The sequence below is a fragment of the Carcharodon carcharias genome, chromosome 18, assembly GCF_017639515.1.
Source record: "Carcharodon carcharias isolate sCarCar2 chromosome 18, sCarCar2.pri, whole genome shotgun sequence".
Classification (NCBI taxonomy): Eukaryota; Metazoa; Chordata; class Chondrichthyes; order Lamniformes; family Lamnidae; genus Carcharodon; species Carcharodon carcharias.
This window is the reverse complement of record NC_054484.1, coordinates 26323059-26349828: the sequence shown is the minus strand read 5'-3', so window position 1 is coordinate 26349828 and position 26770 is coordinate 26323059. Positions and strand designations below refer to the sequence as shown.

Below are 26770 nucleotides of genomic sequence, written 5' to 3'. Positions count from 1 at the left end.
ATTAAAAGACAAATCTCAATCCTCACCCTTGTGGAATCTCACACCTATAATTGTGTGGATGCATTACAATCACCAAAACATTGGGAGCAGCAGATGGTCTGTCTCCCCAGCCTGGACTTATAACAAATAGAGAGCCATCGAAACTGCAGAGGTGCCAATAGCCACCTTCTATCTCCTAAGGTGAATAATGGATTTTGACCAGAGACATTGAAACTGATTGTTAACCTGAAATTGACAGATCAATAGGAAACACCAAATGACCGAAGCTCCTTTGGCCTTTGGAAAGTTTTAATGTTACATTCCTGGACTCCCAGGGCAGTCTGCTGTTAAATATCCAGCCTGTCAACACCAAAGCTGGACTCCAGGCTGACAACAAAGCCTGCCCCAAGACTAAACCTCCTCAAAATCTGGTTCTCGGAAAATTCCTGCCATTGTCTGTAGAGCTGACCAAGTCTCTGTAAACCAGCCTCATCCTGCTGCATCATCACTGACTTTAAATGAATTCAGCAACTCCTGCTTTCAGCTAGCTGAACCCCGCCTGAACCTTAACTTCTATGTGAAAGAACCCTCACTGGACTCTGAAATTCACGTGAATTAATATCCATATCTTTGGTTCCTTTTTTAAAGTTATTCCTAGTTGTACAACTCTTTTCTTTCCTATTTGCTTCTTCTGTGCTTGTGTGTGTATGTATGTAGTTGCAACGACCATCCGACAGGGTTTGAATGTATGAATAAATTATACTTCTGATTTAACCCTAAGGAGAGTTTGCTGCAAGTTACTTTAAAATTGACTTCACAAACAGAGGCTTTGGGGAAGCATGCCACAGTCTATTTCAAAAATTAAAACACTTCTGCTTATGGACAGATATTGAGAAAAATAAAGGAGTTCAATTTGCCTCTCTCCCCTGTCCGTAACAATAATTTTACAAAAGGAAGGAAGTTGGAGTGGAAAAGAGTTAACATTTTTAGATCAGAAACAATATGGTGGTTCAGTGATATGAAAAATAAGCATTTCTTAGTTATACACAATGGGTAATCCTTTTCATTCATGAAGACAAGTTTCCTTTCTCTATCTTCAATTTTTTCCCTTATTTATTGAAAATGATGATTAATGGTGCAATATAGTTTCATGACTGTGACCCTCCAGAAGTACCCATGAAACTGTGTGTGTGAGCCTGGACAGCAAGTATTAGCAGGTTGTAAGGACTATTTGCATATGGGGATGGGAGAGATGCGCAACCAATGAGCTTGATCCTGTTCGTAACCCACACTTTCTGCAGTGGTTTCAGATCACAACTAAGCACAAACAACTTCCCTATTTTCTTTTCCATCCTATTCCAGGGAGCTCAAGACCAGTTGCAGCTCACATTTTGATGAGAATTGTTAGCTCAATGCAGAATGGACAACCACCTGGTCTGCATTCTTGGTTTATTAATGTGTAGCAACAGGCATCCACAATAACAACAAGTACAAAGTTAAACAGTGACATGGCATTCAACCAGGTTAAATAAAATGAACAAACGTTGAGTTAAAAAGTAATTAGCTTTTATAGTCATTCTCTCCAGAGACTATGCGCTGCCACAAGTCACCAGGTCAGTTATTAAGCCACCTCAATTTGCATATCACTTGTTAAACATTTGTCACATATATGGAATGTTGATGAGATGAAGCAATCTGTTGCCAAATCTAATTGTAAAGTTCATTTAAAAAAGAATGTCAATATAAATTGACTGCAATGCATGGCTACATTAAAAGCTTCCAGTAACTTTTTCTTTGTCTGAACTATTTAAAAAAGATAAAAAATAGTCCAAAAAAAGCCGAAAGGAAGCAAACAGATCTGCTGAATGTGTTTTTGTGGGTGTACATATGTGTGTGAGAGATAAAAAGAGAAATCAATTTATCAACACAAAGCAGCTTAGCTGTGATGCCCTCCTCACCTAGCACTGTACAATCTGCTGACACTTGCTGTTCTGGCTTACATAAAAAGAATGGTTGCTGAGTCCCTGATTACTATTTGGTGCTTGTCCAATGTTAAAAAGCACGTGATTATCTTTGGGTTAAGGTGGATTGGACTCTGTTGTAATGATTCCCATGGATAATTTAGCCTGCAGCCACTATCAGAACTCACACATGAAGAATGTGTGCCCACGTCAGGTAAATTTTCAAGCCATCCGAAAACATCTGAGAGCCAATGGGATCCAAAGATATAGGTACACAGTTTAATAAGGCCATGATGAAGATAAACAAAATACTGAGGTTCATGTCGAGAAGGAAAAATTGAAAAGCAATGAAGTTATGTTAAATTTATATCAAACTTTGCTTAGAGCACAAATTAAAACAGAACAAAAATTAAAACAACTGCTAGAAATACCCAGGAGATCAGGCAGCATCTGTGGGTAGGAACAGAATTAACGTTTCAGGTCGAGGTGACCTTTCATCAGCTCTTATACCACATTCAGACTCTTATTGTTCAAATAATATGCTACTTTATTCTTCCTTTCAAAATGCACCATCTCACACTTACCTATATTAAAATTGCCAAACACATGCCTATTCTTCCAGTTTATTAATGTCTTCTTGTATGTTCTTCCTTTGCTCTTCTTAAGTATCTTATTCCAAATACTTTTTTATCGATTTTTACCAATAAAGATTATACTCAACTCTCCATGGTCTATGAGTTCATTGGAAGTTGGGAATCTCATTTACTAAAATTTCCTGATACATTTTCATCATTCACTGGATCATCAGAAGAATGTTTTATAGAGGAATAGCTGACAAATGATAGGTAAATTGGATACAAGAAATTGCGATTAGTTAAGGACTGCATAATATTGTTAGTCTGTTTCAAGCCAACTTGTTCGTTTTAATGCAGCAGCTGACACTCTGGATGGAATTTTCCATCCTCATTGGCATCGGGCATCATGGCGGGCATGAGTGGACAATATGGCGAGAAGGCCAAAAATCAGTTTCACACTGTCATGAAACCAATTTGCGATCATCCACTCTGCCCGCTACACATTGGGAACATCATTTTAATGCACTGCATATAATTATAAGCCCTACTCACCAGAATCATCCTCCCACACTGGATAATCCAGGCACGCTAGCGTGATTGCACACTGACATGTTTCACAACTTGATATAAACGACATGCACTTGACGAGCTGCACTTCATTTGGAACTTTGAGGTTTGTTTGCCTAAACAAAAACAGAATTACCTGGAAAAACTCAGCAGGTCTGGCAGCATCGGCAGAGAAGAAAAGAGTTGACGTTTCGAGTCCTCATGACCCTTCAACAGAACTGGGTGAATCCAAGGAGAGGGGTGAAATATAAGCTGGTTTAAGGTGGGGGGGGGGGGGGGGGGGGGGGGGGGGGGGGGGGCGGTGTTGGGTGGTGGGGAGAGAAGTGGAGGGGGTGGTGTAGGGACAAGCAAGCAGTGATAGGAGCAGATCATCAAAAGATGTCACAGACAAAAGAACACAGAGGTGTTGACGTTGGTGATATTATCTAAACGAATGTGCTAATTAAGAATGGATGGTAGGGCACTCATGGTATAGCTCTAGTGGGGGCGGGGGGCATAAAAGATTTAAAAATAATGGAAATAGGTGGGAAAAGAAAAATCTATATAAATTATTGGAAAAAACAAAAGGAAGGGGGAAGAAACGGAAAGGGGGTGGGGATGGAGGAGGTAGTTCAAGAACTAAAGTTGTTGAATTCAATATTCAGTCCAGAAGGCTGTAAAGTGCCTAGTCGGAAGATGAAGTGCTGTTCCTCCAGTTTGCTTTGGGCTTCACTGGAACAATGCAGCAAGCCAAGGACAGACATGTGGGCAAGAGAGCAGGGTGGAGTTTTAAAATGGCAAGCGACAGGGAGGTTTGGGTCATTCTTGCAGACAGTCCGCAGGTGTTCTGCAAAACGGTCGCCCAGTTTATGTTTGGTCTCTCCAATGTAGAGGAGACTGCATTGGGAGCAACGAATGCAGTAGACAGCACGTCAACTCTTTTCTTCTCCGCCGATGCTGCCAGACCTGCTGAGTTTTTCCAGGTAATTCTGTTTTTGTTTTGGATTTCCAGCATCCGCAGTTTTTTGTTTTTAGCTCTTTGTTTGCCTACCTGGCTTCAGGCAGTCCTTGTGGTCATCAGCGCCAGGCTTCCCAGGCAGCAGCACATTGCTTTTAGGGAGGCTCACGGACAGGTTTCTACCTACCAGACCAGCCATGAGCCGGGGGGTGGCTTCTCAATGGCTGCAGGGCTAAGGCTTGTTGGGGAAAGGGGAGGAGGCCTCAAGCAAGGGAAGAGGCTGCACTGGGGAAGGGGGGTTTCCCAGGTGTGTGGGGGCGCATGTTGATCTGTGCATGTGGCTTCAAGATGGTGAGGGCTGAGGAGACCAATCGCCTCCTGTGATTGGGCTCTGACCGTGATTTCACACTGGTTGGCCAATAAATGGCCAGCCAGCGTGAAACGCTTGCTGGGAGCCTCAGCACTGCTGGGGTGGGGGCGGGAAGAGCGCAAGCACTGAAACATGCGCATATTCAGGGGACGTGCACTGACAGCTCCCTGAAGGCACATAGCTGCCTCAGGGAGCTCAAGGACTTTAAAATGAAAAATAAACTTTTTTACATAAGATATAAACATGTCCCCACATGTGACTCAGTCACATGAAGAGGGACATGTAAAAAAGGATGTTAAGAATTCTTTATTTTTTTTTTAGTAGCCGTTGGAAACCTCATCCTGCCTGTGGGTCCATGGGCAGGATGAGGTTTTATTAAAAATGCAAAAGCTGCCTGGCCTGTTTGCCCGCCCAGCAACCAAACGGTTGAGCGAGCAGTGGAAAATGCAACTTTTTAATTGCTTAAGGGCCCTAATAGGCCTCTCAGTTGTCAGCAGGCATGCTGCCACCTCTCGTGTGCACCCGCTGACTGAAGGATCGCGAGAGTGCGCGATGATGTCGGGACGCTCGCCCGCTGTCATTGCACGGTACTTTACTCCCGTTTGGGTCACGCCCACCAGACACACACCCACCAGCAGGATGAAAATTTCTGCCTTATGTCACATGGCAGGCCATTCAATCAAGGCTGGCTGTAATGTCTTTAATGCCCGTATTTTGACCAAAAATCTGGATAAGCTTTACCAGTTTGTTCAGTGAAAGACAGTATTGCCTGATGTGGAAACCAGCAAGGTCCCAGGTCTCTGTTGGATTAACTAATTTCATTCAAAGCAACCACTGTGTGATAAAATTGCCTACATTAGGGAGACAATAAAGAATTTAGCTTTCTGAATAAGATGCCAGTAAATGTGTGATGGCCTTGTAAGCGTGTAAGTTTAGAGTAATAAGATGGTTTGCCTTATCCAAGCAACACAGATGAGATCATGCATCCGTTTTCTGCACCGGATGGCCAATCTGTTGAGTATAGTGTTGGCACTGACTACCTCTGCCACAGTGTCCCAAGCTGGAGTGGTGAGGCTGAAGGGTCTCCTGCAAGCGTTGAGAAGTGTGCGTGCAGCTGCAGTTTAAATATGGTTCCCTGCATGAGGAAGCAGCAAGGTAGCGGCATGGCAGGTAAACCAGAAGCTGCCCACCAGTGAGACAGTGTGTTTCCTGTGGCTGCATAATTAATGAGGCGGGAATGGAACGTTACATGAGAAAACCCGCTACTGCACTTGTGCAAACCTGGGGCGATTCCGCACTATATATCTTTGTGTCCTCCTCACAGCTTACATTCCCACCTAGCTTTGTATTGTCAGCCAGTTTAGATACATTACTCCCTGTCCTTTGTCTAAGTCATTTATATTAATTGTAACTAGCTGAGGCCCCAGCACTGATCCTTGCAGCACTCCACTAATCACAACCTGCCATCTTAAAAATGCCCCATTTATCCTTTGCTTCCTGTCGATTAACCAATCCTCTTTCCATGCAAATATATTACACCAAACTCCATGAGCTTTTATCGTGCATATTAACCTTTTCTGTGGCACCTTAACAAATGTCTTTTGAAAACCCAAGTATACATCTATTGATTCCCCTTTATTTACCCTACTAATTACATCCTCAAAAACTCTAATAAACTTGACAAAAGGGATTTTCCTTTGGTAAAACAACGTTGGTTTATTTTGATCATACTATGGTTTTCTAAGTGCAATGTTGAGACTTAATTAATAATGTATTCTTGCACTTTTCCGATGATTGATGTTCAGCTAACTGGCCTGAAGTTCCCTCCTTCCTTTCTTGAATAGCGGTGTTACGTTTGCTTATGTCCAATTTGCTGGGATTGTTCTAGAATCTAAGGAAATTTGGAAAATCAGAATCAGTGCATCTGTTGTCTCTGTAACTATTTGTTGCTGGCCTTTAGGTTTTGGGGGTTTGTCAGATTTTAGTCCCTAGAGTTGCTCCATTACTTTATCAGGAGAGATAATGCCCGAGAAGTGTAAGATGCTTTATTTTGCCAAGAGGACTAGGAAGAAGCAATATACACATAATGGCACAGTTCTGAAGAGTGTGCATGGATGGAAGATACTAGGTGTCAGGAAAGATTGATAGAGTTAACAAAGTATATGAGATCTTGGGCTTCATATAGAGGGATTGAGTATAAAAGCAGAGAAGTTATGCTGAACCTCTTTAAAGCTCTGATTAGGCCACAACTAGAGTACTGCATCGAGTTCTGATCACCACACTTTGGTAAGGATGTTCACCTTTGAGAGGGTGCGGAGGAGACTTACCAAAATAGTTCCAGGGATGAGGGAATTTAGCTACAAGGTTAGATGAGAAAAGCTGGTATTGGTTTTCTTGGAGCAGAGGAGGTTGACGGACGATCTGGTAGAAGTGGCAGAAGGTGTAGGGGGGACATGAGGAAGAACTTTTTTATGCAGAGGGTAATGGGTGTCTGGAATTCACTGCCCAAGTTGGTGGTAGAGGCAGAAACTTTAAACTCTTTTAAAAAAATACTTGGATCTGCACCTAAAGTGCTGTAAGCTGCAGGGCTATGGGCCAGGTGCAGGAAGGTGGGATTAGAAAGGGCACCTGAGTGTCCCTGGGCTGGCATGGACAAGATGGGTCAAATGGCCTCCTTCTGTGCTGTAACTTTTCTATGGTTCTATGGTTCTAAGTGTACAAAATTATGACATTTAGATAAGCTAGACAAAGAAAAGCTGATTAGTTGGTAGTATAAGCATTAGGGGACACGGATTTAAGATTTGTGCTAGATGAACAAGGGGATGTGAGGAATAGGCTTTTCTTTCATCAGCGTGTGGTAATAGCCTGGAACTTGCTGAGGGTGGTGGAAGTGGCAAAAATCAATTATTGCAAAAGGAAATTGGATGGACACTTGAGGGAAATAAACTTGCAGGGCTATGGGAATAGAGCTGGATGACCCTACAGAGAGCTAGCATGGACTTAATGTGCGTAATGACTCTGTGAAATATATTCACTAAATACCAAGCTTTCAGCCTCAAAATAATTTGTCATTTTCTAAAAAAAAGTAATGCTTCATACTGGCGTTGTAACCTGTTCTATGTTAGCTTGGATATTCAACACTGATAAAGATTAACATTACTAAATGATTTAAACAATTTGACTTAACCTCCTGGTAGGAGTACTGAAGACTTATTCCCCAGTACTAGCCCTATTCCTAGGTGAGCTGTTGTAGTGCAGCTACAACAATGGAATCTATTGGATTCTCATTTCTCATTTCAATGGAATCTCATTCCCAATGAGAAAAATTGCCCAGGAAAGTCCTATTCACAAAGAGCAGGGCAAATCCAATCCTTCCAGTTACTGCTCCATCCGTCTACTCTTGATCATCCACTAAAGTGATAGAAGGGGTCGCCTACTGTGCTCTCTGGTGGCACTTACACAGCTCACCGATACTTAGTTAGGGTTCTGCCAGGGTCATTCAGCTCCTGACCACATCCTAGACTTGGGGCAAAAATAGAAAAAGAACTGAACTCAAGAGGTGAGGTGAAAGTGACTGCCCTTGACATAAAGGTAGCATTTGTCCGAGTGCAGAATCAAGTAGCATTAGCAAAATTAAAGTCAGTGGGAAGCAGGAGGAAAACTCTCCACTATTTCGAGTCATATCTTGCAAAAAGATGATTGTGATTTTTAGAGACCAATCATCTCAGGCTCAGGGTATGAATGCAGAAGTCCCTCTGGGTAATGTCCTAGGGCCAACCATCTTCAGCTACTTTATTAATGACCATTTTTCCATCATAAGGTTAGAAGTGGGGATATTCCCTAATGATTGCACAGTGTTCAGTACCATTCGCAAATCCTCAGATATTGAAGCAGTCCTTGCCTATATGTAGCAAGATCTGGTCAACATTCGGCTGGTAAGTGAGAAGTAACATTCACACTACACAAGTGCCAGGGAATGACCATCTCCAAGAAGAGAGAAACCCAGCCTTCACTGAGTGCTGCTTCGAGTGCACAGAGTGTGAAATGGGAGTTTGGTGAATGAAGGAATTTGGTAAAGAGGGGAAAAAGGTGGTTCTTTCTTTTTCTACCTTTTTTCAGCCTCAAGGAGCTGGCTCTTATTTCAGTACAGGGAAGACGCTGATAACTTATTAAGTTATTCTTTTTATTCTAATTGTAATAAAAAGTTATAAAAGTTATGGTATGGCAGGCCAAGTCTGCTCAGTGAAATGTACATCCTGCAATTTGTGGGAAGTCATAGATGCACCATGTGTCCTAGACGAACATATCTGCTGGAGATGTTATCAGCTGCAGCTGCTTGAACTTCCGGGTTTCAGAATTTGAGCAGCAGCTGGAGTCACAGTGGTGTATCCACGAGGCAGAGAACTATGTGGATATCATGTTTAGGGTCACACCACAGGTTAGGATTGGGCAGGCAGAGAGGGAATGGGTGACCACTAGGCTGTTTAAGAGAACCAGGCAGGTAGCACAGGTCCCCTGAGTCTATCTTGCTTGCTAATTGGTTTTCCACTTGGGATATTGGTGAGGGCGATGTTCCTCAGGGGAGTGGAGCCAGAGCCAGGTCCGTGGCACTACAGGTGGCTCAGTTGCACAAGAGGGGAGAAAGATCATTGAAAGAGCAATAGCAATAGAGGATTTGGTAGTCAGGGGATTAGACAAGCATTTCTGAGGCAGTAAACATGACTCCAGAATGGTGTGTCGCCTCCCTGGTGCCAGGGTCAAGGATATCGTGGAGCGGCTGCAGGACATCTTTCTGACGGAGAGTGGACAAGTGGAGGTTGTGGTCCACATTGGTAGAAATGACACAGGTAAGAAGAGGGATGAGGTCCTGAAAGCATATTTTAGGGAGATAGGAAGGAAATTAAAAAGCAAGACCTCAAAAGCAGTAATTTTAGGATTACTGCAAATGCCACATGCTATTGAGCATAGGAATAGGAGGATTGCCCAATTGAACACTTTGCTAGAGAACTGGTGTTGGAGGGAGGGTATCAGATTTCTGAGTCCATGGGACCAGTTATGAACCAGTGGGACCTGTACAAAGACCATAAGGCATAGGAGCACAAATAGGCCACTCGGCCCATTGAGTCTGTTTCACCTCAATTCTCAACTTTCCTTTCCTCTGCAAGGTCCTAAAAAGTATTGTCACCTACTAACTCCCTGCCCATCTTTTTCACAACACCATGCAGTCATTCAGCATAGGAGGCTGTCATTCAGCTCATTCTGCCTGTCCTCTCACAATACCTTTCTAAATAGTAGGGATAGCCAGGAGTTGTTATAAAGGTAATCAATGTTTTTTTGTCTAAGATAACAATTTAAAAAAATTATTTGTTCATGGGATGTGGGTATTGCCCATCATTAATTTAAGATTTGGGATTCACATGTAAGCAATGGTTTAAGACCATAAGGCCACAAGACATAGGAGCAGAAGTAGGCTATTAGGCCCATCGAGTTTGCTCCGCCATTCAATGAGATCATGGCTGATCTGATAATTCTCAGCTCCACTTTGCTGCCTTTTACCCATAACCCTTGATTCCCTTACTGTCTTTCTCAGCCTTGAATATATTTAATGACCTAGCCTCTACATTCCTCTATGCTGTAACTTTCTGCCGTCTTTCTCCGTGTAAATAATATTCAGCTCCTCTATTCTTCCTGTCAAATTGCATAACCTCACGTTTTACCACATTATATTCCATCTGGCAAGTTTTTGCCCACTTATTTAACCTTTCCATATCCTCCATGGACTCTTTGTGTCATCCTCACCGCTTGCCATCCCATCTATTTTTGTTTCATCTGCAAACTTGGCGATAGTACATTCACTTCCTTCATCTAAGTCATTAATATATATTGTAAATAATTGTAGCCCCAGCACTGATCTCTGTAGCACTCCAATAGTTACAGGTTGCCATCCTGAAAATGCCCCCCTTATCCCAACTCTGTGTCTTCTATTAGTTAACCAATCTTCTACCCACACTAATATACTACTCCCAACACCATGGACTTTTATTAAGTAGCCTTTCGGGCAGAATTTTGCCGTCGGCGAACAGGAGGTGGGGCCCACTCGCCGATGCATAAAATGATACGCGGGATGACGTTGGGCGAAACCCCCGACGTCATCCCACCCCGTTTAAATTTTCAGGAAGGCGGGGGCACAGCAAAACCAGCTGAGGGCCCACCAACCAATTGAGGCCATTGACAGGATCATTTAAACAATTAAAGGACCGTAAGGTTGGTGGACAGGCCAGGAGCCCCGGCAGCAAATAGAGAAAAAATAAAACCTCATCCAGCGGCGGGATGAGGTTTCTTGCAGCATTTTAAAAAGTTTAATAAAGTTATAGTGTAAATTATGAACCTGTCCCATATCATGTGACATTGTCACATGAGGGGGCCATATTAGGGAATTTTTTTTTTTCTATTTTTAATCTTTTTCAAAGTGGAAGTGATCTCCCTGAGGCAGCACTTAGCCTCAGGGAGATGTGTGCTCTTTCGTGCGCATGAGCGAAAGAGTGCACTCTTGCTTTTGGGGAATTCCCCCACCCACACAGGAAGCACATAGCGCTTCCCGCCGGACATCACACTGGGCGGGACTTAATTGACCCGCCCACATAAAATGGCAGTGCTGCTCGCTTCTCTGGCGGGGATTGGCTCCCCGCCTGCCGGGGATTGGGTCAGGCCTGCCCGCCCAACAGGCAGAAAATTCTGCCCTATGTGTGGTACCTAATCGAACGCCTTTTGGAAATCCAAATACATTACCTCTACCGGTTCCCCTTTATCTACCCTGCTTGTTACCTCCTCAAAGAATTCTAATAAATTTGTCAGGCATGATTTCCCCTGCACGAAGTCATGCTGATTGTGTTTGATTATACTATGCATTTCTAGATGCTCAGCTATTTCATCCTTTTTCCCAATGATGGATGTTAAGCTAACTGGTCTATAGTTATTTGTCTTTTTTGTCTCCCTCCCTTTTTGAATAAGGACATTATATTGGCAGTTTTCCAATCTTCTGGGACTTTTCCAGATTGAAGGATTACTACCAGTGCATCCACTATTTGTGTAGCTACTTCCTTTAATATCCTAGGATGCAACGGGGACTTATTGGCCTTTAGCCCCATTAGTTTCCCTGGTACTTTTTGTCTAGTGATAATCATTGTATCTATTTCCTTCCCCTCTTTCGCCCCTTGATTATTTAGTATTTATGGAATGCCGTTAGTGTCTTCTACCATAAAGACTCATGCAAAGTATTTATTCCGCTCCTCTGCCATTTCCTGGTTCCCCTTAATTATTTCCCCAGACTCATTCTCTAAAGGGCTTATGTTCACATTGGCCTTTCCCTTATATATTTAAAGAAGTTCTTCCTGTCTGCTTTTATATTACTTGCTAGCTTACCCTTAAGTTTATTTTCTCCCTTTTTTTGGTCATCTTTTGTTGGTTTTTAAAACTTTCCCAATCCTCTGGCTTACCACTAATCTTTGCCACATTGTTTGATTTTTCTTTCAATGTGATACTATCCTTAACTTCCTTGGTTAACCATGGTTAGTCTATCGCCTTCCTAGAATCCTTTTTCTCATTGGGACACATATTTGTTGTGAGTCATGAATAATTTTCTTAAATGCCTACCATTGCTTATCAACTAGAGAACAGACTATTTTAGATCTAGTATTATGTAACAAGAAAGGGCTAATTAATAATCTTGTTGTAAAAGAAACTTTAGGGATGAGTGACAGGAATATGACGGAATTTTACATTATTTTTGAAAGTGAGGTAGTTCAATCTGAAGCCAGTGTGTTAGATTAGAACAAAGGGAATTATGAAGGTATGAGGGACAAATTGGCTGAAGTGGACTGGGAAAATACATTAAAAGATATGATAGTACATAAGCAATAGATAATCTTCAAAGCATTATTATATAGTTTACAGCAAATATACATCCCTTCAAGGTACAAAACCCTAAAAGAAAAGTCAGTCAACCATGGCTATCAAAAGAAGTTAAGGATTGTATAAGATTTAAAAAAGGCCTATAAAGTTGCCAGAAATAGTAGTAAACCCGAGGACTGGGAGCATTTTAGAAAACAACAAAGGAGGACCAAGAAACTGATAAAGGGAGAATAGCATCTGAATGTAAACTAGCAAAAAACATAAAAACGGATGGTAAAGGTACTACTTCACTAAGGAAGATACAAGAAATCTCCCAGGATTAGAGATCCAAGGGACCAGGGAGAATGAGGAATTGAAGGAAATTAGTATTAGTAGAAAGATTACATTGGAGAAGTTAATGGGACTGAAAGTTGATAAGTTCCCAGATACTAATGTTCTACATCCTAGAGTGTTGAAAGATGTAGCTATGGTGATAGTGGATGCATTGGTGATCATCTTCCAAAATTCTATCGATTCTGGAAGGTTGGAAGGTAGCAAATATCATCCCATTATTTAAGATGTGAGGGAGAGGGAACTACAGATCTGTTAGTCTTACATGAGTATTAGGGAAAATGCTAGGATCTATTCTAAAGGATGTGATACATGGACACTTGGATAATAATGATCTGATTTGGCATAGTCAACATGGATTTATGAATGGGAAATCATGTTTGCCGAACCTGTTGCAGATTTTTGAGGATGTTACTAACAGAATTGATAAAGGGGAGTCGGTGGATGTAGTCTCCTTGGATTTTCAGAAGGCTTTTTATAAAGTCCCCCACAGGAGGTCGGTTAGCAAAATTAAAGCACATGGGATAGGAGGGAATATGCTGGCAAGATTAAGGATTGGTTAACAGGCAGAAATCAGAGAGTAGGAACAAGTGGGTCATTCTTGCATTGGCAGACTGTGACTAGTGGGATCCTGCAAGAATCAGTACTTGGACTCCAGCTGTTCACAATATATCAATGATTTGGATGTGGGGACATTTCCAAGTTAAAAAGCCAGGTGGGAATGTGTATTGTGAAGAAGATGCAAAGCAGCTTCAAATAGATTTAGACAGATTTAGTGAGTGGGCAAGAACATGGAAGATGGAATATAATGTGGAAAAATGTGAGATTATCCACTTTGGCAGGAGGAACAGATGTGCAGTGTACTTCCTAAATGCTAAGAGATTAGAAAGTGTAAATGTACAAAGAGACCTGAGTGTACTCATCAATAAGTCACTGAAAGCTAAGGTGCAGGTGCAGCAAACAATTAGGAAGGCTAATGGTATATTGCAAAAACAGAATTACCTGTAAAAACTCAGCAGGTCTGGCAGCATCGGCGGAGAAGAAAAGAGTTGACGTTTCGAGTCCTCATGAGACCTGCTGAGTTTTTCCAGGTAATTCTGTTTTTGTTTTGGATTTCCAGCATCCGCAGTTTTTTTGTTTTTATAATGGTATATTGCCTTTGTCGCAAAATGATTTGAGTGCAGGAGTAGTGAAGTCTTGCTTCAATTGTATAGAACCTTGGTTAGACTGCACCTGGGGTACTGTGTGTAGTTTTAGTCCCCTTACCTTAGGAAGGATATTATTGCCATAGAAGGAGTGCAACGAAGGTTCACCAGACTTGTTCCCTGGATGGCGGGACTATGAAGAGAGATTGAGGAAACTGGGCCTGTATTCTCTACAGTTTCAAAGAATGACAAGTGATCGCATTGAAAGCTACAAAATATTTAACTGGATAGACAGGGTAGATGTAGGTAAGATGGTTCCACTGGCTGGGGAGCCTAGAGCCGGGGGACACAATTTCAACACAAGCGGGAAGGTACTTAGGACTTAGATGAGGAGAAATTTTTTTACTCAGAGGGTTGTGAGTGTTTAGAATTCTCAACCCCAGGGGGCCGTGGAAGCTGTCACTGAATATGTTTAAGGCAGAGATTGACAGATTGCTAAACACCAGTGGCATAAAGGGATATAGGGATAGTGTCAGGAAAAAGGCATTGAAGTGGATGATCAGCCATGATCATATTGAATGGCAGAGCAGGCTCAATGGGCTGAATGGCCTACTCCTGTTCCTATGTTCAAACTGTCTCCCCTTCGACATTCTACAGCATTCCCATCACTCAATCCCCCACCATCAAAATCCTGGAGGTTACCATTGACCAGGAACTGAAGTGGGCTGGCCATATAAACACTAGCAGCCAGAGTCTGACCCATCTCTGAATGCTTTAAGATTCAGAAATTCTTGTTATTCCTGTACTTTCACTGTAAATTGAATCACACACTTTCCAACAATTAGATGGTGCAGCAAATTTAATCTGGCTGCATCTAAACTGTGTTTTTCATAAGAATATTGGCAGAAAAGAATGATTCTCAGCAAAATATTAACATCCAGTTAGAAATTCCTGACTTACATAACCACTCCTGACTGGTTATTAATTAAATCCCCTATTTGGATTAAACCCGAATAAACATAATTGAACACGAACGCCTCTTTGATAGGCTCAATAAAATCATTAAAAAAAGGAAACGTAACAAATTTAGTTAGAATGTTTCTTGTGTCAACCAACCAAAGATCAGGAGAGGTGAACTGAAGTGCACTGATTCCGTGTTGAGATTCACTTTCCCGAGGCGTCTGCGCATTCCTGCCGAATATAACAAACTGACTCTGTTTCGCTGAGTCAGGGCTCGAGCCAGTTGCAGCTCTGAAACCCAGCGCTGAGTGAGACCGAGCTCTCCGCGCGAACATGTCCAAGCGAGTGGCCGTGGTGACTGGAGCCAACAAAGGCATCGGCCTGGCGCTGGTGCGGGCTCTGTGCCGACAGTTCGAGGGGGACGTGTACCTGACCGCCCGGGACAGGGACCGCGGGCAAGAGGCGCTGCACCGACTGCAGCAGGAGCAGCTGAAGCCGCTTTTCCACCAGCTGGACATCACGGACCCGCAGAGCATCAGAAACCTGCGGGACTTCATGTCCCAGGGATACGGAGGCATCGACGTCCTGGTCAACAACGCAGGAATCGCCTTTCAAGTGGCAGATACGGCTCCTTTCGGGACCCAAGCCGAAGTGACTCTGGCGACCAACTTCTTCGGTACCAGGGATGTGTGCACTGAGCTCCTCCCCATCATCAAACCCCAAGGTACTGAGCATTGGAAATGTTTACATAGGAGACAACAAACACACTTTGCATTTGAAAGAATCTCTCCTGGATCATTCACAGGCATTCATCCCAGTTTTGGTGCATGAAGCACTGTGCACATTTTCAGACAGGTGTTCGGAACAACACACACGCTGGCCTTTGTGTCATTAGAACGATTTGGTTATGGGGCCTGAAGGGTAAACAACTCCACAGCAACAGCCTTTAACATAGGCCTGAATTTTGCTGTGAAGGTAACAATGAGACCAACTGATGAAAGCATTATGAAATAGAGCCTTAATGGGGGTATTCAACATGATGGGGGCTAGATAGGGAGAAAATATTTCCTTTGGCAGGAAGCTCGGTGAGAAAACACAGGTTTGTGATCATTGGTTTTTTAAAACAATGCGTTGCTGCATTTTTCCAGTGAAGCTCAACGCAAACTGGAGGGACAGCACCTCATCTTCCGACTAGGCACTTTACTCGAATATTGAATTCAACAACTTTAGATCATGAACTCTCTCCTCCATCCCCTTTCTGATTTTCCCCCCTCCTTTTTGTTTTTTCCAATAATTTATATAGATTTTTCTTTTCCCACCTATTTCCATTATTTTTAAACGTATCTCCATCCATTGTTTTATCTCTACCTTTTAGCCGTTTTCGATTCCTTCCCCCTCACCCCACCCCCACTAGGTCTATCTGTACCTTGCTTGTCCTGCTTTCTACCCTTAATTAGCAAATTCCTTTAGATAATATCACCACCTTCAACACCTCTTTGTCCTTTTGTCTGTGACATCTTTTGGTTATCTCCACCTATCACTGGCTCTCTGTCCAGCTCTTCTTGTCCCACCCACCCCCTTAAACCAGCTTATATTTCACCCCTTTTCCAACTTTCCTTAGTTTTGTTGAAGAGTCACGTGGACTCAAAACATTAACTATGTTCCTCTCCACAGATGCTGCCAGACCTGCTGAGTTTTTCCAGGTATTTTTGTTTTTGTTTTGGATTTCCAGCATCCACAGTTTTTTTGCTTTTATCTTTGTGATAATTTTTTTTTAAAAAGTCAAGAGGGAGATGAACAGAATGATTTTACTGAGTGAATGGTTATGATCTGAAATACGTTACCCGAATGGAAAGTGGAGAAGCAGATTAATTGGTCACTTGCTAAAAGAAACTGGATAAAAAGCAAAATGATTTCAGAGCTCATGAGAAAGAGCAGGGATACTAATTGGCAGCTTTTTCAGGGATCAAGTGACGTAGGACTGTAAGATTGGCTGTGAGGAGCCATGGCTTGTCATGTAACTCCTTAGATGATTCGTTTGTTTTCTCTCCTGTTTGAGAGCTGTAAGCAACCACTTGCAGTTCCTCAAATGGGGAGGTGGTGACGTTGTGGTATCCTCATTGACTAGTATTCCAGAGATAAAAGCAAAAGACTGCGAATGCTGGAAATCTGAAACAAAAACAAAAATTGCTGGAAAAACTCAGCAGGTCTGACAGCGTCTGTGGAGAGAGAGAGTCAGAGTTAACGTTTCAAGTCCGTATGACTTCTTCAGTATTCCAGAGACGCAGGGTAATGCACTCCGGACCTGGGTTCAAATCCCGTGGCAGATGGTGAAATTTAAATTCAATAAAAATCTAGAACTAAAATTCTGATAACGACCATGAATACAAGGAGATCTAAGCTGGGGACTAAATATTCAGGGGTATGTGACTTTTTGAAAGGACAGGAAGGAAAGGGTGGTGAGGTAGCTTTGTTAGTACGAGACTAAATAAGTACAATAGCAGGAAATGATTTTGGATCGGAAGATGTGGAGCTCATATTAGTGGAGGTAAGAAATAACAAGAGGAAGAAGACATTGGTGGGAATAGTCTATAGGCCCCCTAACAGGAACTATACGATCAGACAGAGAATAAATCAGGAAATAATGAGGACATGTAAAAAGGCAGTATATTAACCGTGGGTAACTTTAATCTCCATGTAGGTTGGGAAAATCAAATTGGCAGAGGTAGCCACAAGCAAGAATTCATAGAGTGCATTGGGGACAGTTTCCGAGAACAATATGTTGTGGATCCAGCCAGGGATCAGGCTATTTTGGATTTGATAATGTGTAATGAGGCAGGTTTAATAAATGATCTCAGAGTAAAAGATCCCCTCGGAAACATTGACCATAATGTGGCGGAACTTAGCATCCAGTTTGAGAGTGAGAAACTTAGTTTGGAAACATCTGTGCTAAACTTAAATAAGGGTAATTACAAAGGAATGAGGGCAGAGTTATCTGGAGTGGACTGAGAAAGGAGTTTAGCAGAAAAGACAGTTATGAACAATGGCAGGCATTTAAGAAAATAGTTCATAACTCACAACAGAGATATATCCCAGTGAGGAAGAAAGATTGTAGGAAGGGGATAAACCAACCATGGATGACCAAGGAAGTTAAGGATAGTATCCAAGTGAAAGAAAAAACATACAATATGGCAAAGAGTAGTGGTAAGCCAGGGGATTGGGAAAGTTTTAAAAACCAACAGAAGATGACCAAAAAAAAAATAAAGAGGGAGAAAATGAACTTTGAGGGTAAACTCACAAGTATAATAAAAATGAACAGTAATAGCTTCTTTAAATATATAAAAAGAAAGAGGCCAAAGTTAATATGGGTCCCTTAGAAAATGAGGCTAGGGAAATGATAATGGCAGAGGAGTTGAATAAATACTTTGCATCAGTCTTCATGTAGAAGACCTAATACCATACCAAAAATACCAAATAATCATGGGGCAAAAGGAGGGAGGAAATAAATACGATAACCATCATTAGAGAAAAAGCACTAGGGAAACTAATGAGGCTAAAGGCCGATAGGTCACTTGGACCTGATGAGTTGCATCCTAGGATATTAAAAGGAATAGCTGCAGAGATAGTGGATGCACTGGTCGTAATCTTCCAAAGGTCCTCAGATTCTGGAAAAGTCCCGGAAGATTGGAAAATGGCCAATGTAACACCCTTATTCAAAAAGGGAGGGAGACAAAAAAACAGGTAACTATAGGCCAGTTAGCTTAACATCTATCATTGGGAAAATGTTGGAGTCTATTATAAAGGATGTAATAGCGGAACATTTAGAAATGCATAACCTTATCAAGCAGAGTCAGCATGGCTTAATGAAGGGGAAATCATGCCTGACAAATTTATTAGAATTCTTTGATGAGGTAACAAGCAGGATAGATAAAGGGGAACCAGTAAATATAATATATTTGGATTTCCAAAAGGCATTTGATAAGGGACCATACATAAGGCTACTTAATAAAAGCCTATGGTATTGAGGGTAGTATATTAGCATGGATAGAGGATTAGCTAGTTAATAGAGGACAGAGTTGGGATAATGGGGTCATTTTCAGGATGGCAAGCTGTAACTAGTGGAATGCCACAGGAATGCTGGGGCCACAATTATTTACAATATATATTAATGACTTGGATGAGGGAAATGAATGTACTATCACCAAGTTTGCAGGTGGCACAAAAATTGATGAGAAAGCAAGTGGTGAGGATGACACAAAGAGTCTACAGAGGGATATAGGCAGCTTAAGTGAGTGGCCAAAAAAGTGGCAGATGGAATATACTGTGGGAAAGTGTGAGGTTATCCACTTTGGCAGGAAGAATAGAGGAGCTGAATATTATTTAAATGGAGGAAGACTGAAGAAAGCTGCAGCACAGAGGGATTTGGGGGTCCTCGTGCATGAATCCCAAAAAGCTAGCATATAAGTTCAGCAGGTGATAGGGAAGGCAAATGAAATGTTGGCCTTTATTTCAAAGGGAATGGAGAATAAAAATAGGGAAGTCTTGCTAAAACTATACAAGGCACTAGTTAGACCACACCTAGAATACTGTGAATTGTTTTGGTCCCCTTATCTAAGAAAAGGTATACTGGCATTGGAGGCAGTCCAGAGAATGTTCACTGGTTTGATCCCAGGGATGGAGGGATTTCCTTATGAGGAGAGGTTGAGTAGGTTGGGTCTGTACTCATTGGAGTTTAGAAGAATGAGATGCGACCTTATTGAAACATATAAGATTCTTAGGGGGCTTGACAGGGTAGATGCTGAGAGGTTGTTTCCTCTTGTGGGAGAGTCTAGAACCAGAGGGCATAATCTCAGGGTAAGGGGGCATCTGCTTAAAGCAGAGATGAGGAATTTCTTCTCTGAGGGTGGTCAATATGTGGCATTCTTTACTGCAGAGGGCTGTAGAGGCTGGGTTGTTAAGTATATTCAAGGCTGAGATAGACAGATTTTTAATCAATAAGGGAATCAAGGGTTATGGGGATCAGGCAGCAAAGTGGAGTTGAGGATTATCAGATCAGCCATGATCTCTTTGAATGGCGGAGCAGACTCAATGGGCCGAATGGCCTACTTTTGCTCCTACGTCTTGTGGCCTTATGGTCTTAAACCATTGCCTACATGTGACTCCCAACTCTTAAATTAGGGATGGGCAATACCCACATCCCATGGACAAATAATTTTTAAAAATTGCTATTTTAGACAAAAAAAACATTGATTACCTTTATAACAAATCCTGGTCATTCCTACTATTTAGAAAGGTATTGCAAGAGGACAGGTAAAATCAGCTGAATGGCAGCCTCCTATGCTCAATGACTCCATGATGTTGTGAAAAAGATGGACAGGGAGTCAGTCGGTGACAATACTTTTCAGGACCTTGGAGTGGAAAGGAAAGTTGAGAATTGAGAAGTTGAGTAATTTGCGGGCATAGTGAGATCAAGCATCCTTCAACAGAACTAGGTGAATCCAAGGAAGGGGTGAAATATAAGCTGGTTTAAGGTGTGTGTGTGGTGGGGGTGGTTGGGTGGGGGGAGAGAAGTGGAGGGGGGGTGTGTGGTTGTAGGGACAAGCAAGCAGTAATAGAAGCAGATCATCAACAGGAAACAGGGTGTGAGGAGCTATAGTCAAGGTAGCTGTGGGAGTCGGTAGGCTTGTAATGGATATTGGTTTCTCTCCCCCCACCCAACAAACCGCCCCACCCCCCCCATCACACCTTAAACCAGCTTATATTTCACCCCTTCCTTGGATTCACCTAGTTCTGTTGAAGGGTCATGAGGACTTGAAACATCAACTCTTCTTCTCCGCCGATGCTGCCAGACCTGCTGAGTTTTTCCAGGTAATTCTGTTTTTGTTTTGGATTTCCAGCATCCACCGTTTTTTGTTTTTATATCTGTGAGATCAAGCATGTTTTTTTTGAGGAGGGGTGACAGTAATTGAGGAAAGAGAATAATTTACAATATCAGCTAGCATGGAGATGGGGACTTGTTTAGCTCAATGGCCTGTTCCTGTTTTGTAATTGTTTGCATTCCTCCTTGCTTGACTTAATCCTTCCCTCTCCCGCCTGTTTATTTTTACCATCCAGTCTTGAATTTACCTTTATCACTGTTTGCTGATTTACCTGCTCTTCATGGTTTTGCATCCTTCAACTGAAACCCTAGATTTTTAAAAATGTCTTTCATTTGGGTACCCAACTCGTGATCAGCATAGTGTCTTATCGACATGATTCCCAAATACTAAATGCAATGGACACATAGCACCTATTTTTCTAAAAACCAGTAAAATTCACACTTCTCTGGATTAATATTCCAGCAGTCAAGAGTCTGCCCATTTTACCAAACTCTTTATGTCCTCCTGAAATTTGTTACTATCCTCACGGTGTACTCTATTTCTGAGTTTCATATTACCTGCAGATGTAGAAATGTTGTGCTGTATAATTCATTAATACACATCAAAAAAAGCCAGGTTCCTAATACCAACCCCTGGAGAACACTTCCCCCAACTCTTTTTTTTTTAAAAGAAGCCTCTCTGCTTTCTCTCCATGTACCAATTTTGTGTCCATGCCTTTAATCTCCCTTTAATCTCATGGGCTTCAATTTTGCTAACAAACATATTTTTTTGTTCACTTTTTTTCTTTCATGGGAAGTGGGTGTCACAGGCAAGGCCAGCATTCCTTGCCCATCCTCAATTTCAATGACTTGCTAGGCCATTTCAGAGGGCAGTTAAGAGTGAACCACATTGCTCTCGGTTTGGAGTCACATGTGGGCCAGACCAGGTAAGGATGGCAAATTTCCTTCCCTAAAGGACATTAAGTGAACCAGGTGGGTCTTTACACTGCCTTGGTGAAATTTGAACCCATGTCTCCAGAGCAATAGCTTGGGCCTCTGGATTACTAGTCCTGCGACATTACCACTATGCTATTTGGAACCAGCTCCAAAAAGAGTCATATTGACTTGAAATGTTAACTCTATTTCTCTCTCCACAGATGCTGCCAGACCTGCTGAGTTTTTCCAGCACTTTCTGAATTTAGTAAGGGCAGGTCATGTTAAATGAACCTATTTGATTTTTTTTTGACGCAGTCACTAAAGTATTAAATTAATTAATTCATGGGATGTGGATAATGAATGTGGCCAGGCCATCATTCATTGCCCATCACTAATTACCCTTGAGAAGGTGGTGGTGATCTGCCTTCTTGAACTGCTGCAGTCCATGTGGTGTTGATAAACCCACAGTGCTGTTAGAGAAGGAGTTCCAGGATTTTGATCCAGTAATAGTGAAGGAATGGCAATGTAGTACCAAGTCAGGATGGTGTGTGACTTGAAGGAAGTGACTAGTCATGTCCCACTAGGATTTGTGCTTGGGCCACAGCTATTCACTATTTATTAAAGACTTAAATAAGGTAATAAAGAGCCATATATCCATGTTTGCCAATGGCATAAAGATTGTTGGTATATTAAGTATTGTAGACGGGAGCATAAAATCACAAAGATACATTAATAATGGATTGAGTGTGGAAAAACTGTGGTGCAGCTGGACTTCAACACAGCCAAGTGTGTGGTCATCCATTTTGGACCAAAAAAGATTATAGAACCAAGTATTATTTAAATACTGAAAAGCTGTGAACAGCAGAGATCCAAAGACATTTCAGTTTGTTTTTACACAGATCATTAAAATGTAATAGTCTGGTACAAAAATTAATCAAAGTGTCTGGATGGATTGCTGGCCTTTACAACTACAGGATTAGAAAATACAGTGGGGTGGGGGGAGGGGGGCAGGGTGTGAGGAGACAAAATGTTTCTATAGCTGCACAAAGCATTGACTACATCAAGCATACCTAAACATTGGCCTTGGAAGGAGTGCAGTGCTGATTTACCATAATGTTTCAAGGGCTGCAAGGGTTAGATTATGAGAAGAGATTATATAAATTAGGCTTCAATACTTTGGAATATAGACAATTAAGTGGTAATTTGATTGAGGTTTTAGGGATTTGGACTCAAATTGATAGGGCAGATACAGTGTAACTTTTCCACTGGTGGAAGACCAGGGGAATATCCTCAATCAGAGTCAGACCACTGGGGAGCGAGTTTAGGAAACACTTGTCACATAAAGGGTGCCAGAAGTGTGGAAATATCCTGCACAAAAAGCAGTAGTTGTTAGTTGAATTAATAATTTTAAATACAAGATCCAGAGATTTTAGATAAACAAGGGTATAAAACTGGAGATACCTGTGATACAGATCAGCCATGATCTCACTGAATGAGGAAAAGGCTTGACAAGCTGAATAGCCTACAGCTATTGCGATGTCCAAGCCTTCTGATTGCACTTGTAAATTATTTGTCTCAAAAACATGACCTGCAATGGCCCCAACAGTCTGTCACTCAGGCTTGTAAACCAGAAGGGCCCCAGTTTGTATGTGGGTGGACCTGTGTCGAGTGAGTGGACTTCAAATGGGGTGAAGGTGGGAACATTACAATGAGCCTCAGAATTGGAGGGAAGAGAACAAAAAAAAGTCAAGGTTCATGCTTCTAGACAAATAACACTCACTGGAAAATATTTGCATGGATGTTGAGACAGAATCAGCAGCCAGCTGTGATGTCCTAATAGTTAGATATTAGATCGATCGTCTCAAATGTGCAAAATGATTATTTGGGTGAGGTGTCCAAGCTTTGTCAATAGCCTTGAAACAATTACTTATCCTGTTTCAGTGCCTTTAGGGGAAGAGAAAATAAGATCAAATTGAGTGAGAGAAATATTGCGTATGCTTTTGTGTTCTTGTATGTAATCTCATAGAATCTTTACAGTGCAGGAGGAGGCCATTCAGCCCATAGAGTCTGCACTGGCTCTCTGAAAGAGCATTCTACCTAGTCCCACCCACCTGCCTTATCACCGTAACTTTGCACAGTCTTGCTTTTCAGATAGCAATTCAATTCCCTTTTGAATACCTCGATCAAACCTGCCTCCACCACCCTCTCAGGAAGTTTGTTCCAGACTCCAAGCACCCTCTAAGTGCAATTTTTTTCCTCACGTCACATTTACTCCTTCCACCAATTATTTTGAATCTATGCCCTCTACTTCTTGATGTTCTCTTGAGTGGGAACAGTTTCTCACTATTTCCCCTGTCCATACCATTCAGGATCTTGAACACCTCTATCAAGTCTCCTCTCAGCCTTCTTTTCTCCAAGGAAAACATTCCCAACCTCTCCAATCTATCCTCATAGCTACAGTGCTTCATCCCTGGAATCATTCTTGTGAATCTCCTCTGTACTCTCTCCAATGCCTTCACATCCTTCTTCAAGTATGGCGCCCAGAACTGGACGCAGTACTCCAGATAAGGCCTAACTACTGTTCTATAGAAGTTCAGCATGACCTCCATACTCTTGTACACAATGCCCCTATTAATAAAGCCTAAGATACTAGCTGTTTATTACCTGCTCTCTCAACATGCCCGTTCCATTTTCAATGACTTATGTACATATACACCAAGGACCCTCTGTTCCTACATCTCCTTTAGAGTTTCTCCCTTTATACTGTCTCTCCATATTCTTCCTGCCAAAATGAATCACCTCACACTTCTTTGCTTTGAACTTCATCTGCCACTTGTCTGCTCAATCCACCAACATGTCTATGTCCTTTTGAAGTTCAAGACTATCGTCATCACAGTTGACAACATTTCCAATCTTCATTTTAAAATTATGCCCTGAACACTACAGTCTAGGTCATTAATATATATCAGGAAGAGCAAGGGTCCCAACACTGACCCCTGGGGAACTCCACTACAAACCTTTCTCCAATCTGAAAAACATCCATTTATCACTACCCTCTGTTTCCTGTCACTCAGCCAATTTCTTATCCAAGTGCCTACTCTCCCTTTTATTCCATGAGCTAGAATTTTGCTCACAAGTCTATTGTGTGGCACTGTATCAAATGCCTTTTGAAAATCCATATAGAGCACATCAACAGCATTGCCCTTATCAACCTTCTCTGTTACAGCCTCAAAAAACTCCAGCAAGTTAGTTAAACATGGTTTTCCCTTAACCTGATTTTGATTTCCTTTGAACCTGCAGGGAGAGTGGTGAATGTATCCAGTGTATCCGGTTCCAATGCATTGCACAATTGCAGCCAAGAACTCCAAAAGAAATTCCGCAGTTCGACGATCACGGAAGAGGAACTGGTGGAGCTGATGAAGAAATTTGTTGAAGATGCTAAAAGAGGAGTCCACGCTCAACAAGGGTGGCCATCCTCTGCCTACGGGGTTTCAAAGATCGGTGTTACTGTCCTTTCGAGGATCCATGCCCGAATGCTGAGTAAGGAGAGAGCAGCAGACGGGATCCTCTTGAATGCTTGCTGTCCTGGCTGGATAAAAACAGATATGGCTGGTCCCAAAGCCCCTGGGACCCCAGATGAAGGGGCTGTGACACCAGTTTATTTAGCTCTTCTCCCAGCAGGGGCAGATGGCCCACATGGGGAGTATGTAAGCAATAAAACTGTTCAGAAATGGTAAACCTAAAGGCTAGTGGTAGAGGGAAGACAAGGAAACTGGAGGATAAAAAGAACAGAAGATTATCGTTTGTATACTAATAAAAACTGACAAAATTAATGGGTGTCATTTCACTTGGTAGATGTCTGGCTTTGCATGAACTAATTCTTATGTAATTTAGTTTCCTCAAATATTTTCATTAAAGTCAATAATTTTGCCTTGAAATGGTTTGGCACTTCTTAAAAAATATTACCTGCTGCTGATATTGTAAATAGTTCAAGTTAGCTAGATTAAAAACAGGTTTGCTGAACATTTTCATTACTTGGCACAGAACAGAAAATGATTAGTACTCACCTAATTCACTGCCACCCCTGGTCCCGAGATCCCCAACCTCATTCCCAACCCTAGCCTACAGATCCTTGGATCTCCTGCTGATTCCGATCATCTTGCCTCTTTAGCTCCCCATCCCAGCACTCCAAAGCCCAGCTAACAATACTTCAGACCCCTTCCAACGTTCTTTGCGAACCTCCTAGCTTTCACCTATCACACTGAGGTCCAGCTGTTCTTCCTTCAGACCCCCACGATCTTACCCAATCACTCACCTGAACATTGGCAAGTGAAGCTGTGGATGTACAGACCACTGTACCTTCAACATGATAATGTCTGAGGTCCAAAATTCTGTACTTGAGTCTTCTTGTTTGAGTGCATGCTGTTCGCACTTTGCAGGTGAGGCACTTGAAAGTGGACATTGCTGAATTTTGAGGCCCATTTGTTCATCATTGATCATGTCATCTTTCCTTTCACCTTTTCTAAATAGTAGGACCCTGACAATTTTGTTTCTGGCTCCCACATAACATGCCCATGACGTTTCAGTATTCTGCACCTTTTGTTAAAATCGCTACCGCCTGATGTACTCACCGACTAAGCCACCAGAGGATCCCATGAAGTTCATTACTTTATTTCTTCAAGTTTATCCATACCCTTCCTCCTGCTGTTTGCCTGTGCCTGATTGTCCTAAGGGAGCCTGTCTCATTCCAGTTACTGTTCACCATATGATCCAGTAGCCATTCTTCATGGAGAAGCCTACTATGTCTCAACACACTCTTTGACTTGGGAACACAAGATCAATGCTCGCAGGAGGGGTTGCTGAATAGAATTCAGGAGTATCTGATCTTTATTCCCCTTCCCAACCTTGTGGCACTGAGGCTAATTGTCACCCTTCACCTGCAGCTCTCAACTTTCAACAAAGGCCTGGAATTAAATTTGTAGCTTTCTTATTCTGAATGCCTGGGCTATTCTCTGAATAAACTAGCTGAGTTGTCAGGGAAACCTCACTTAGTGATTTATTGCCTTAATCACTGCTAAGGTCCAGTTGACTCCCTATCATGCACCTGACCTATTTAGTGTCTTCAGGAAAGATGTTGCAAAATTTGTTTTTAAAACTATGCTAAGCTCATTTTGGCTTAGTTCTTAGCACTATTGCCATTCAGTGTAAGGAAGTAGCTTAGAGAAAACATAGAGTTAATAGG

The 26770-nt window shown here is 42.0% G+C and overlaps 2 protein-coding genes across 2 annotated transcripts in view; one reads left to right on the top strand and one right to left on the bottom strand.

Moving 5' to 3' along the window:
* The window catches only part of setd4 (SET domain containing 4), a 57488-nt gene extending 42524 nt beyond the window's left edge, over nt 1–14964 (bottom strand). Inside the window, exon 1 of the mRNA XM_041211814.1 lies at nt 14892–14964. Within this exon, the coding sequence (XP_041067748.1) occupies nt 14892–14964 (73 nt within the window). The remainder of the gene's footprint in view (nt 1–14891) is intronic.
* A 104-nt stretch (nt 14965–15068) lies between these two features.
* Nucleotides 15069–25466, top strand: cbr1 (carbonyl reductase 1). The gene is made up of 2 exons (XM_041211816.1): nt 15069–15459; nt 24829–25466. Exons 1-2 carry the CDS (start codon nt 15069–15071, stop codon nt 25263–25265), a joined length of 828 nt encoding a protein of 275 aa, XP_041067750.1. The 3' UTR covers nt 25266–25466.
* Nucleotides 25467–26770: the final 1304 nt, after the last annotated feature.

What these genes read in the sequence shown, in the direction of transcription:
- cbr1 (XM_041211816.1), top strand. Translation starts at nt 15,069, where the DNA reads ATGTCCAAGCGAGTGGCCGTGGTGACTGGAGCCAACAAAGGCATCGGC. An exon ending in CCCCATCATCAAACCCCAAG is followed by an intron (nt 15,460 to 24,828) that starts GTACTGAGCATT and finishes TTGAACCTGCAG; the next exon opens with GGAGAGTGGTGAATGTATCC.